The 14,453-nt window shown below is 45.4% G+C and overlaps 1 protein-coding gene across 1 annotated transcript; it reads left to right on the top strand.

Moving 5' to 3' along the window:
- Window positions 1-5,339: 5,339 nt before the first annotated feature.
- Window positions 5,340-13,557, top strand: LOC138768821 (phospholipase A2 inhibitor 25 kDa subunit-like). The gene is made up of 6 exons (XM_069946777.1): window positions 5,340-5,389; window positions 5,935-5,986; window positions 10,299-10,404; window positions 10,854-11,000; window positions 11,245-11,382; window positions 13,364-13,557. Exons 1-6 carry the CDS (start codon window positions 5,340-5,342, stop codon window positions 13,555-13,557), a joined length of 687 nt encoding a protein of 228 aa, XP_069802878.1.
- Window positions 13,558-14,453: the final 896 nt, after the last annotated feature.

The raw sequence follows: 14,453 nt of genomic DNA, 5'->3' as shown, positions 1-14,453 counted from the left end.
ACACAGGGGGAGGGCTATGCCATGTGGGGGCTTGCTACACAGGGACCTATACTATGTGGGGCTACACAGGGAGTATATACTATGGGGGCTACACAGGGGGGGAGGGCTATACTATGTGGGACTACACAGGGCATCTATATTGTGCGGGGGCTGCATGGGGGGCTATATTATTTAGGGGCTGCAGATGAGGACCTGTGCTATAAAGGTTCTGCTGCTCAGTGGGACATATATAGTATATGGAGACTGCTGCACAGGGGAGCCGACTATAGGGGAGCATTGAAGAGTCGCCTATATAATAACACAGCATAGAGAGGGTCTAATACTATATAGGCACACAGAGCTGCCTGACTACTAGCTGCAATGTTACTGTGTAAAGCAATGGGGATGGTGAGGTATAGGGTTAGGATGATGCTGGAGTGTGGAGCCTAAAGTATTTGTCTCGCAGATTCTGGGGAGACGAGTCATGGCTAGAGAAATGTTCATGATGGGCTGAGCCAGATGGAAAGAAAAGAGAAAAACAGACATCTGTGACTACCAAAAACGTCACTTATGATTCATGTAGGAAGATGCCTCCTGTAAGTCACTAGATGTAACTGCACTATAATCACTTTTAGGGTGCGTTCACACGTACAGAATCTTCATCAAATCTACTGCAAATCCTGTATGTCTGAACACACTCTTAATCATAGATCATTTGTATAGCTGGATCTCTACCTCCAGGGCCGCCATCAGTGCAGTATTGGCGGTACAGCTGTAAGGGGCCCGGCCCCAAACTAGGATCCAGGGGGGCCCGGCCATCCAGCCTCCCTTCATACAGGCTCCTTACAGCTGTACCGCACAGGAAGGAAGAGGTAGAGACACAGGGCTCCCTCCCCCTTCCTCTCTGTCACATGCTGCAAGGTCCGAACATGAGAGGAAGGGTCCGGAGCCCCTGGGTGAGGAGCAGAAGACGGGCCTGGAGCTTCCCTGCATAGAGTAAGTGTGTGTGTGTGTGTGCGTGAGAGAGAGAGTGTGTGTGTGAGAGAGAGAGAGAGAGATAGTGTGTGTGTGAGAGAGAGAGAGTGTGTGTGTGTGTGCGTGTGTGAGAGAGAGAGAGAGAGAGAGTGTGTGTGTGTGTGCGTGTGTGAGAGAGAGAGAGAGAGATAGTGTGTGTGAGAGAGAGAGAGAGTGTGTGTGTGGGGGGGGGGGGGGGCTGAGGGGGCTCTGCTATGGTATATGAGGATATAGGGGGGATTATTACAGTGTATGGGGGGCTCTGCTATGGTATATGAGGATATAGGGGGGATTATTACAGTGTATGAGGGGGCTGAGGGGGCTCTGCTATGGTATATGAGGATATAGGAGGGATTATTACAGTGTATGAGGGGGCACTGCTATGGTATATGAGGATATAGGGGGGATTATTACAGTGTATGGGGTCTCCCGGATTGGCTCTCTTCCTGCCTGTCACTAGATGCTCCCTCTGTCCCCACAGGAAACAAACCCTCACATGTGGCAGCAGGAAGAGGCAGAAAGCTGCACAGAGAAGCATCAGCCGGGCCCCTCCATCCCCCCTGCAGTCATGTCTCCCCCCTCCATCCCTCCTGCAGTCATGTCTCCCCCTCCATCCCTCCTGCAGTCATGTCTCCCCCCTCCATCCCTCCTGCAGTCATGTCTCCCCCCTCCATCCCTCCTGCAGTCATGTCTCCCCCCTCCATCCCTCCTGCAGTCATGTCTCCCCCTCCATCCCTCCTGCAGTCATGTCTCCCCCCTCCATCCCCCCTGCAGTCATGTCTCCCCCCTCCATCCCTCCTGCAGTCATGTCTCCCCCCTCCATCCCTCCTGCAGTCATGTCTCCCCCCTCCATCCCTCCTGCAGTCATGTCTCCCCCCTCCATCCCCCCTGCAGTCATGTCTCCCCCCTCCATCCCTCCTGCAGTCATGTCTCCCCCCTCCATCCCTCCTGCAGTCATGTCTCCCCCCTCCATCCCTCCTGCAGTCATGTCTCCCCCCTCCATCCCTCCTGCAGTCATGTCTCCCCCCTCCATCCCTCATGCAGTCATGTCTCCCCCCTCCATCCCTCCTGCAGTCATGTCTCCCCCCTCCATCCCTCCTGCAGTCATGTCTCCCCCCTCCATCCCCCCTGCAGTCATGTCTCCCCCCTCCATCCCTCCTGCAGTCATGTCTCCCCCCTCCATCCCTCCTGCAGTCATGTCTCCCCCCTCCATCCCTCCTGCAGTCATGTCTCCCCCCTCCATCCCTCCTGCAGTCATGTCTCCCCCCTCCATCCCTCCTGCAGTCATGTCTCCCCCTCCATCCCTCCTGCAGTCATGTCTCCCCCCTCCATCCCTCCTGCAGTCATGTCTCCCCCCTCCATCCCTCCTGCAGTCATGTCTCCCCCCTCCATCCCTCCTGCAGTCATGTCTCCCCCTCCATCCCTCCTGCAGTCATGTCTCCCCCCTCCATCCCTCCTGCAGTCATGTCTCCCCCCTCCATCCCTCCTGCAGTCATGTCTCCCCCCTCCATCCCTCCTGCAGTCATGTCTCCCCCCTCCATCCCTCCTGCAGTCATGTCTCCCCCCTCCATCCCCCCTGCAGTCATGTCTCCCCCCTCCATCCCTCCTGCAGTCATGTCTCCCCCCTCCATCCCTCCTGCAGTCATGTCTCCCCCCTCCATCCCTCCTGCAGTCATGTCTCCCCCCTCCATCCCTCCTGCAGTCATGTCTCCCCCCTCCATCCCTCCTGCAGTCATGTCTCCCCCTCCATCCCTCCTGCAGTCATGTCTCCCCCCTCCATCCCTCCTGCAGTCATGTCTCCCCCCTCCATCCCTCCTGCAGTCATGTCTCCCCCCTCCATCCCTCCTGCAGTCATGTCTACCCCCTCCATCCCCCCTGCAGTCATGTCTCCCCCCTCCATCCCTCCTGCAGTCATGTCTCCCCCCTCCATCCCTCCTGCAGTCTCCTGCAGAGGCTGCAGGCTGCACAGAAGAGAAGGTGGAGTAATTGTTCAGAATTTCAAAACAACTGGATCAGTAGACAGACAAACGTTTGGCTAATCTTTGGCCCCGTTACATGGTCTGACCTCTCCATGTTTGACTCATAATTGCCCACTCTAACAGGGCCCGAAATCTGCATTATCTTTGTACATTGTTTAGATCTATATGTTGATCCAACCATCTAATCCCTTTTAACCATTCTGAAGCCTAAAGATGCCGCAATGTTGTCAACATTGTGCAGACATTGGTCATTTGTATTACCTACATGTGATCATCCCAATGCGGTGACCCTCCATCTTATGGAAAGTTATACTTCTAAGATGACAGAAAGTTGGATGTGTAGTCAGGAAAGGTGCTGGATAACTCTTATCAAGGGAAATTATGAGGTTAGAAGCATCTGGGAGGGTAGCCATGGGTACTGAATGGAAAGAGAGGAAGTAAGCCGCTGCCAGACACCATCTGTGGAAGCTTAATTCCCTGAAAATAAAAGGATTGTTGAAATCCAACATCATCTGTTACAGAAGAGTAAGGAAGTCCTCATGCACATTAGGTAGTCAGTAGAGATGAGCGAACCTGGAGCATGCTCGAGTCGATCCCAACCCGAACTTTCGGCATTTGATTAGCGGTGGCTGCTGAACTTGGATAAAGCCCTAAGGTTATGTGGAAATCATGGATGTAGTCATTGGCTGTATCCATGTTTTCCAGACAACCTTAGAGCTTTATCCAACTTCAGCAGCCCCAGCTAATCAAATGCCAAATGTTCGGGTTCGGATCGACTCACGCATGCTCGAGGTTCGCTCATCTCTAGTAGTCAGTCCTGCAGAAATTGTTTGGGTTTTGCCCACTTTTCCATATAAAGACCCTTAGTCCATACCAGCTATTGTAATTGATCAAACCGGCCATACAGTACATGATCAATGACAAAGGATGAGTGATATTTATGATAAATTCTGAGAACATTCCGTAAAGATTCATGGTAGAAAAGGTCTTTCATCTCAGTTACATAGTTGCATAACTGATAAGATTGAAAAAGACACGCGTCCATTAAGTTTAACCAAGGGAGGGGGATGGATAATGGATAAATCCTATATTGCTAGATACACATTAATGTTGTTTTGTTATAAGAACTTCATGGCTCTTAAAGTGATGGTTCCACATCTAACTATGGCCAAAACATTTCAATCATCATGGCAGCCTTCCCTTTACACAATGAGAGTCGAGAAAGGGTTAAACAATTGTTGGATAATAGATTTTATGATTTTTTTTTTAAGTTGTTTTATTAAAAATAGAAACAATCATATATTATATGCGACATAGAATATTCTGAGCAAGTTACTGTGAAAATAAGAAATATTTTAAATCAATTTGCTTTGTCAACTTACATGTATTTTTTTAAATATTTGAAATTGTAAAAATGATAGACGCATTATTATGTTACGTAAAATATCATGTTATTCTTATCATTATTATTTTTTTATAACCAATTTTTTATTGGGATTTTCACATTTTCCAAAATACACTAACAAAGGACGAGAATACGTCCCTAAACACACAAAACAACATAACAAAAAAACAAGACAAAACAAGAATGGCAGTGCATATCAATTCCTACTCAAAGAAATCATGAAAAGGTAAAAATGTACAGCATGAGGAGAAAGTTACACACAGGTGATAATATAAATGATTATTGCTCCCTGGGCCAGAGACGCAACTGTAGTCACAAGACATCCGTCTTATGTAGGTCGTTGAGAGTAATTAGCGGTGTAGTAGTTATCCCATTTATCCCAGTACTGGTTGGGTGTAGCCCTCCGACCCAGTGAGATTCCTATCGTTTTCTCCATGGAGGAGTTAAGTTGAACCGTATGGGCAATCTCCGCCATTGCTGGAAGGGAGGTACTTTTCCACTTTTGGGCTAGTTTAGTTTTGGCCACTGTTAATATATGAATTGTAATAGACAGATCACATGTTCTCACATCTTCCAGATTCAGGTGTAGGAGAACCACCCCTGGACCCCATTGCGGACTAAAGCCCAGTACTGAGCCAAGTAATGCATGCACTTGGTCCCAAAAGGGGGTAACCCTCGGGCAAGTCCACCATATATGAAATAGGGTACCGACGTCTGCATTGCATCGCCAGCAGAAATTAGAACAGGAGGGAAATATTTTGGCAAGTCTGTGTGGAGTAAGATACCAACTATACAATAATTTCCTTGAGGCTTCAATATGACTAGCCCAATCTGTGATTATAGGTGTATATTGCTGCCCACTGAGAGTCAGTAATGGGTGTTTGTAGGTCTTTTTCCCATTTATCCTGAAAAGGGTAGTGGTTGGCTACAGGGGTAAGAGCAGTATATGCAATTGAGATACCATGTCGCAGCTGCGAAGCGCTTTTAAAGAATATTTCATATTTGCTTATCGGTGAATTCTGGTTAAAAGGAAGGGAGGCCAGAAAATGGTGAAATTGGAGGTATTTAAAGAAATCGCTGCTGGCGATGCCAAATTGCTGGACTAGGCGATGGAAAGGAAGTAGAGTGTCACCGTCTAGTACATCTTTACCAGTTTCTATCCTTCTCACCACCCAGCTACTAAAGTTAGAGTCAGGGATGCAGTACTGAACCACCTCTAGAGGGAGGTCATGAATGCGAGTTGGAAGGAGTTCGGGCCTATGCGCCACTGTAGTCCAGACCTGAATAACGGCCTTAAGTGTGGGATAAGTGGGAGAGAGCTGCCTATATGGAAGTCTGGCTTGCCAAAACATGATCTTAATGTTTGGTGGATTTACCAATGCCCTTTCCATCTCCACCCATTGTTTGGAAGAATCTGCTATCCACATGCTCTTGACTTGGTCTAAAATAGTGGCGTGGTAATATTTCAGTAGATTAGGGCACCCAACGCCCCCTAATTTTAGAGGAGTGCAGAGGATTTTCTCTGACACCCTAGCTTTTTGCCCATTCCACACATAGGACATTAGGAGTCTCTGCAGATGACGTATACGTGCTCAAGGCCAGAGAACAGGTAGATTCCTAAAGTGGTATAAAACCTTCGGGAGTAATATCATTTTTGTCATTGCAACCCGTCCCAGCCATGAAATAGGCATAGTAGAGAAGGATTGGATATCCTTACGGAGAGAAGAGGAAGGGTTGTTATTCTTATCATTATTATTACTATTTCCCTTAGCTAAATTATATATATATATATATATATATATATATATATATATATATATATATATACTCACTGGCCACTTTATTAGGTACACCATGCTAGTAACTGGTTGGACCCCCTTTTGCCTTCAGAACTGCCTCAATTCTTGGTGACATAGATTCAACAAGGTGTTGGAAGCATTCATTAGAGATTTTGGTCCATATTGACATGATGGCATCACACAGTTGCCGCAGATTTGTCATCTGCACATCCATGATGTGAATCTCCCGTTCCACCGCATCCCAAAGATGCTCTATTGGATTGAGATCTGGTGACTGTGGAGGCCATTTGAGTACAGTGAACTCATTGTCATGTTCAAGAAACCAGTCTGAGATGATTCTAGCTTTATGACATGGCGCATTATCCTGCTGAAAGTAGCCATCAGATGTTGGGTACATTGTGGTCATAAAGGGATGGACATGGTCAGCAACAATACTCAGGTAGGCTGTGGCGTTGCAACGATGCTCAATTGGTACCAAGGGGCCCAAAGAGTGCCAAGAAAATATTCCCCACACCATGACACCACCACCACCAGCCTGAACCGTTGATACAAGGCCGGATGGATCCATGCTTTCATGTTGTTGATGCCAAATTCTGACCCTACCATCCGAATGTCGTAGCAGAAATCGAGACTCATCAGACCAGGCAACGTTTTTCCAATCTTCTACTGTCCAATTTCGATGAGCTTGTGCAAATTGTAGCCTCAGTTTCCTGTTCTTAGCTGAGCGGAGTGGCACCCGGTGTGGTCTTCTGCTGCTGTAGCCCATCTGCCTCAAAGTTCCACGTACTGTGCGTTCAGAGATGCTCTTCTGCCTACCTTGGCTGTAACGGTTGGCTATTTGAGTCACTGTTGCCTTTCTATCAGCTCAAACCAGTCTGCCCATTCTCCTCTGACCTCTGGCATCAACAAGGCATTTCCGCCCACAGAACTGCCGCTCACTGGATGTTTTTTCTTTTTCGGACCATTCTCTGTAAACCCTAGAGATGGTTGTGGGTGAAAATGCCAGTAGATCAGCAGTTTCTGAAATACTCAGACCAGCCCTTCTGGCACCAACAACCATGCCACGTTCAAAGGCCCTCACATCACCTTTCTTCCCCATACTGATGCTCGGTTTGAACTGCAGGAGATTGTCTTGACCATGTCTACATGCCTAAATGCACTGAGTTGCCGCCATGTGATTGGCTGATTAGAAATTAAGTGGTAACGTGCAGTTGGACAGGTGTACCTAATAAAATGGCCGGTGAGTGTATGTATATATATATATATATATATATATATATATATATATATATATATATATATAGTGTTGTTTAATTGTCTATGAAAAAGAAAATAGGTCTTTTTTTTACGACCACCTTTTGTATGCCTCCAGGTAATCTACATTGCCTCTCATTGGTCACTGTTTGCCCCCCACCCCCACCCCCATCCTGTTGTTTAAATTCCTCTCCCTCTCTATATATGAGGGGGTCATTCTCTTCACCTTTACACTGCAGTCTGCACTCACTCTCTGGATCACAGCTGAGATGGCCGCGCCCTGGATATTGTTGGGTCTCCTCTCAGCTCTTGCAAGGGAAGGTAAGTGTTATTTATTTATATTTACTGGCTAACACTTTGCTTTCTAAATGTTTTCCCCAAATATCAAAATATCAGGACTGTATATATATATAATTTTATTTTGTGGACTGTGGGGCTGCATTGTATTGGTGTATTGGTGAGTTTTAGTGTATTGTGTGAGATAATATATGGTCCTAAAGTAAGAATAAGGAACTTTTGGGGCTATTGCAAAACTACATTCCCATCATCCCTGGACAACCAAAGCTGAAGCTTGATGGGAATTGTAGTTTTGCAACAGGAAGAAGAGAGTAGAAATTAAAGAGAGGGATTCCAAATAAGATTCCTCAGGTTTTAACCTGAATCTGTCAACCCGAATCATTTTAACTTTTAAACTAGGGATGGTCTGAACCTGGTTCGGTTTCGTATGAACCTGAACTCTTGGTAATGATTCACGCTGTCTGCCCGCTCCGTGGAGAGGGTGGATACAGCGGGAGGACCGCCTGGAAAACTGGGATACAGCCATAACCATAGGCTGTATCCCAGTTTTCAAGGTGGTCCTCCGGCTGTATCCACCCTCTCCACGGAGCGGGCAGACAGCGGGAATCTGATGCCGAACGTTCGCGTTCATACGAACCCGAACCTTGGCAGGTTCGGACCATCCCTATTTCAAACATTTAAAAATGTTAAATTATACCTAACTTTTTCGCACTGGGCAAATAGGGGCCCAGAACAGGTAACTTCATCAGTAGCCGTTTATTTGGGATGGGAAGATTCCTTCCCTATGTTTTACCTTCATGTGATGTGCTGTATAAGATGTCACAGATTATAAAATTAGGGTCCGCATAGAGGAAAGTTGGGCCATGTTTCTGGTTCCGCAGAAGATTATCCGTCCGGACTTCATAGCGTGCACATACCCTTATGGTGGAAATTTTATATAATTGTTCCTTCACCATCCCACTCAAAGTTGCTAGGAATTCATGGCCTCTGCCATAGTGATCTACAACCAGGAATTCACGACCTCCAGCCATAGTGATCTACAACCAGGAATTCACGACCTCCAGCCATAGTGATCTACAACCAGGAATTCACAGCCTCCAGCCATAGTGATCTACAACCAGGAATTTGCGGCCTCCAGCCATAGTGATCTACAACCAGGAATTCATGGCCTCCAGCCGTAGTGATCTACAACCAGGAATTCACAGCCTCCAGCCATAGTGATCTACAACCAGGAATTCACAGCCTCCAGCCGTAGTGATCTATAACCAGGAATTCATGACCTCCAGCCATAGTGATCTACAACCAGGAATTCACGACCTCCAGCCATAGTAATCTACAACCAGGAATTCACAGCCTCCAGCCGTAGTGATCTACAACCAGGAATTCATGGCCTCCAGCCATAGTGATCTACAACCAGGAATTTGCGGCCTCCAGCCATAGTGATCTACAACCAGGAATTCATGGCCTCCAGCCATAGTGATCTACAACCAGGAATTCATGGCCTCCAGCCGTAGTGATCTACAACCAGTAATTCATGGCCTCCAGCTGTCCTGATCTACAACCAGGAATACATGGCCTCTAGCCATAGTGATCTACAACCAGGAATTAATGGCCTCCAGCTGTCCTGATCTACAACTCAAACATCAAAGGAAACACCTAGAAGTGATTATAGAGAGGAAACACTAAAACACAGAAACCACAGCCATAAGCTCTGAGCTGTAAACCACAGAACTGCTGAGAGGCGGATTACAGCCCGGGTTCTGTTATTGGGGAGAAGAAAGATATAAAAGTGATAATACAGTGTAATAATAAGCAGGGCCGGATTAAGGTTGGTGGAGGCCCCGGGCGGCAACCCCCCCCCCCCCAAATAAAAAAATAAACTATGCCACGATCTATAGAGATGGCAGCTTACTGTAGGTGACTTAGCACAGGCCCCTCCTCGCTCCTGGCTGTATTGCTTAGCATCCTCCTCTGTTGCGCACGGGATGGTCACTAGAGGCTGCAGTGCAGAGGAAGATGACAGACCCTAGAGACAAGAGCGGGGAGGGCAAAGTATCAGAGTGTATTCCCACATTGTATTTGTGTTAATAAGGCAATGTGAGAACACAGCACTTTCTGTGCGCTGTTGCCCACTGTTTTAGGGTCCTATTACATAGCCTGATATCCTGGGTAAGCAGCACCGATCTACAAGGGTTCCTGCTGGTGGGGGCCCCTAAGTGGTGGAGGCCCCGGGGCACGTGCCCCTGGTGCCCTCCCTTTAATTCGGCCCTGATAATAAGACATAGAATAACATGGCGATAATAGGTAAAGAAACATTAAAACATATTAATAAAAATAAATAATAAATAAATAAATAATAAATAAACCAAAGTGTGACATATTAGGAGTTATTATCTGTGTTCAGGTCTCCTGGCAGATAACTGCAATAAACTGTATTATAGCATTTACTATTACAAACCATTATTATTATTATTATTATTATTATTATTATTATTATTATTATTATTATTATTTGCAGCATTTATTATAACATACTTTTTTCTTTATTTATAAATAGTTTTTTCTCTCCAGTGCACGCAGTGTATGGCCTTTGGTCTTGACACCTGCACAGAAGGGCCAGCAGAAACCTGCCAATCTGGCCAAGTGTGTACCAGTACATACATACTGACCACCAAAGGTAAGACTTTCCTCTCTCTTTCCTTTTCCTATTCCTTTCCCTTCCCTTTCCCTTTCTTTCCTTTTCCTTTTTCTTTCCCTTTTCTTTCCCTCTCCATTTTCCTTTCCCTTCCCTTTCCTTTTCCTTTCCATTTCCCTCTCCGTTTTCCTTTTCCCTTTCCTTTCCCTTTTCTTTTCCCTTTCCTTTCCCTTTTCTTTTTCCTTTCCCTTTCCTTTCCTTTCCCTTTTCTTTTTCCTTTCCCTTTCCTTTCCCTTTTCCTTTCCCTTTTCTTTGCTTTCCTTTCCCTTTCCTTTCCTTTCCTTTCCTTTCCCCTTTCCCTTTCCCTTTCCTTTCCTGTCCCCTTTCCCCTTTTCCCTTTCCTTTCCCTTTCCTTCTCTCCCATCTGATATCTATCAGGACATTACAGACAATTTCAGTCCATCTTGACTGTTTGTGTATTTTATCTGTAGATGGGAATACGGATGACTCCTTGTTCACAGGGTGCGGACCCACATCCCTCTGTAATAAGACAGGGAGTTACTCGATTATGGACAGAAGTGTCAGAATGGGTGTGTCCTGCTGTTCTACTGACAACTGCACCTCCCCCTTGCCTACTGGTAAGTGCCTTTTATCTACATAAAAGAATACATTTGTAGTGCCATCTTGTGGTATGATTTATGAACCACATTGGATCATTTATGACTGTTTTTCCTAGATAAAATTTTTTCCCCCTGAATTTTTGTTACTAGTTTTCTATTGGTCCTTCAGATTATTGTTGAATAAAAAAAAAGGATAATAAAAACCTAATAATAATAATAATAATAATAATAATAATAATAATAATAATCTTCCCATTGTCAGTGCCTCCTACCAACAACCGAAGAAATGGGAAAGTTTGCCAGGTGTGTGGAGATGCCAATGAAGCGTGTAAGGCAACCACAACCATGGAGTGTGCTGGGAGTGAAGACAGATGCTTTCTCTTAGTGAATAAAATTACAGGTAAGTCAATGCTAACCTTGTGAAATAGTGTCCAAAAACACATGATTCTGTCAATAGGTTGATCTGTTCCAGTATATAAGCAACAGATATTATCACTACACAGTGACTACAACCTTTACCACCACATAGTGACTAATACCACAAAACCATGGCTAAATAAAATCCAGTAAAATATATATATATATATATATATATATATATATATATATATATATAATTTATAATATCACCCATACAGTGACCAATATAGAGGTAGATATCAATGGTGCACAGGCTCTGTACAGCACATAAATGATCACAGTGCAGTTACATCCAGTGACTAACAGGGGGCGTCTTCTCTAATCAGAGTTGCTCTCTTTTCCTTTCTTCTCCATCTGTCTTGGCCCTCATGAAGACTTTTCTAAGCCACAACTCGTTAAGGAGGAATCTACTAGACAGATTTTTTAGGCTCTTTGCTTCAGCACCATCCTCACATCTATACAGCCCCATGTACTGTAGTATTTAGGACAAGTTCGGATACTGTGCCGCCCTCCTCTCCAGAGAAACAGCTATGTCTGAAGAGGAGGGCAGCACATCCAGAAGCAAGAGACACCCTCTGCAGCTGACATCATTGCACAGAATGGCGACTGAGCTCCGTTCAAAGTGAACTTGCCCGGAGTACACCTTTAAGCCCCCCCCCCCCCCCCCTCTATACTCTACTATAGTAGAAAGGCCCCATCTGTGGTCTTTTATAAAATATAACCTTTCATTGTGCCTCCATATAGAAGATAGGACTCATCTGCCCCCCCCCCTCTCTCTCTCTCTCTCTCTCTCTCTCTCTCACTATATATATATACATATATATATATATATATATATATCTGTATGTAATCCCCACTGTGTCCTTATAGTAGTCTCTGCGCAGCTATAGAGTGCTCAGACCATCCTATGCAGGTAGCCCCCCTCCAGTAGGTAGTAAATAGATAGTCTCCCTGGTAGGAAGGAACCCTTACTGTCAATAACCCCTGTCAATAGAAAGCCTGCAGGAATGTAATATTTCCTCTTTGTAACCACCCCCTGTAGGTAATTTCCTGGTGGATAGCCTCCCCCAGACAATATTATGCCCCAATCTAGGGATCTCCTTATAGGCAACCCCTCTGGTATTTAACCACCCCCAGTATGTAGTATCCCCCAATGTAGTAGGCATTCTGTAGGTAATGCCCCTCTTAGTTAACACCCCCATGAACGCATCTCTCCTGGTAGTAAGCACCCATTCCCCATCTCCCCTGGTAGGCATCTTCCTGTAAAAAATATAGACCCCCCCCCCCCCCACCAAAATAAATAAATAAATAAATACATAAATAAATAGCTCTTTTCCCTGTTCTGAGTGCACAAGTGACTTCACTCAAGTGCTGGAGCATTGGGGGAGGGAGCGGCATGTTTTGGACAGAGACATAATACTGATAAGATCCACTGACAGGCTGGGGAGTCAAAGGCTCCTCGCTCTGTCAATCCTATTCCCACATTTACCTGTGAGTATAGTTAAAGGGAAAAGGTTTCAATAAGAAGCGTCACATGTGAGAACCGTCCGAGGATGGTGGGACGGTTAGGAGTTATAAAATTGGGTTGCCATGGATACGTCCTAGTACAGTGCATGAGCTTATTTTCAGCTGTTATAGGACGTATCCATGGCAACCCAATCTTCTGGCTTTAGCTGTGTCTGTACACCTTTAGGGATGAGGATGAGCATGCTGTATTTATCCATAGCCCAGCAGGGACAACACATTGTTGGTCTGTTGGTCCTCACCGGCATAGGATAATAGGGCGTCTGGTTTGTCATGAGGGATACCATCCAAAGAGGTACTGCCATTTGTCAGGTGATTCAGACATGTCGGAGGATAAGATCTGTTGTATTTAGTCTTTGTCTGTGAATGATATAATGGTTTTTCCCTGTGATTCATAGTAGCATCATCATCATACATTATTCTTTCCTTCTCTGCAGAACCCGCTGAAAATGTCGAATCCTACCGTGGATGTGCCACAAAAAGCTTCTGTGACATTGCAAGCCAGAAAATGGATATTGGAATAGTGAAGATGGAAATGAAATATCTGTGTAATGGTGGAGCCAGCGCCATGTACAGAGGGCTGGAGGTCTTTACGGTTACAGCACTGGTGATGCTGATGCTCCTGAACTGAGGAGATTCCCAGTACAGATCCTGGATACATAGTGATAGCCGGATGGTGTACCGATGGGATAACAAACAAAAAGAGAAACAATGGCAGCCATATTAGTTGTTACTGAAATATATACAGAATAAGGCCATGTTCACACACAGTATTTCCATCAGTCTTTTGGTCAGTATTTTTTTTTTAAATAAATATATTTTTATTAACATATACAAATACATACAAAACAGTAAATCATCATTATTTAACATCTAGGTGTATAAAAATATTTTCCCCAAAACCCCCTCCCACCCCCTCCCCCCACCCTTTAAGATGGTTCTTCCTCTGTATAGGTCATCAATATCAAATCTGTCGATTATATAGTTGTGGAGACCTCTTTACTAGAATGGAACTATCGGCAATTCCTTTAACTAACAAAATGGTGACTGTAAGACTGGTGGTGATAAACAATGAACAGGCTGCTTCACAGCTGATCTGATATTAACGCCCTATCTGGAGGATAACCCCTTAAGGCTATGTTCACACTACGTATATGTCCGGCCGCAAATTTTCGCGTGTTACGTGTTACGTGTTACACTCCGGCCGGGGATTTACGTAAGTTGCGGCCGGCTACGCACGGTCCGCGAACTTACGCAAGTAGTCTACTTACGCTTCCCGAGCGCCCTACGTAGTGATCTGACAGCGGTCTTTTACTTGGAAATCTTCGGCTAGCCCCGGACACCCCACAGAACCTTTTGGATCGGCAAAGAAAAGTGCAAAAATGAAGAAATCACCACTACGTACAGGACCGCATGTTACGCTACGGGCGTAAATTACGGCATTTTCGTCCTCAAACAATGGTCTGGTTCATTTTTTATGGCGCGGCGTACGATCCGGGCGTAAGTTCTAATGTAGTGTGAACGGTG

The sequence above is a fragment of the Dendropsophus ebraccatus genome, chromosome 12, assembly GCF_027789765.1.
Source record: "Dendropsophus ebraccatus isolate aDenEbr1 chromosome 12, aDenEbr1.pat, whole genome shotgun sequence".
Lineage (NCBI taxonomy): Eukaryota > Metazoa > Chordata > Amphibia > Anura > Hylidae > Dendropsophus > Dendropsophus ebraccatus.
This window is presented reverse-complemented; position numbering and strand designations above follow the sequence as displayed.

What these genes read in the sequence shown, in the direction of transcription:
- LOC138768821 (XM_069946777.1), top strand. Translation starts at nt 5,340, where the DNA reads ATGTCGCAGCTGCGAAGCGCTTTTAAAGAATATTTCATATTTGCTTAT. An exon ending in TATTTCATATTTGCTTATCG is followed by an intron (nt 5,390 to 5,934) that starts GTGAATTCTGGT and finishes TTCCACACATAG; the next exon opens with GACATTAGGAGTCTCTGCAG. An exon ending in CACCTCCCCCTTGCCTACTG is followed by an intron (nt 11,001 to 11,244) that starts GTAAGTGCCTTT and finishes TCCCATTGTCAG; the next exon opens with TGCCTCCTACCAACAACCGA.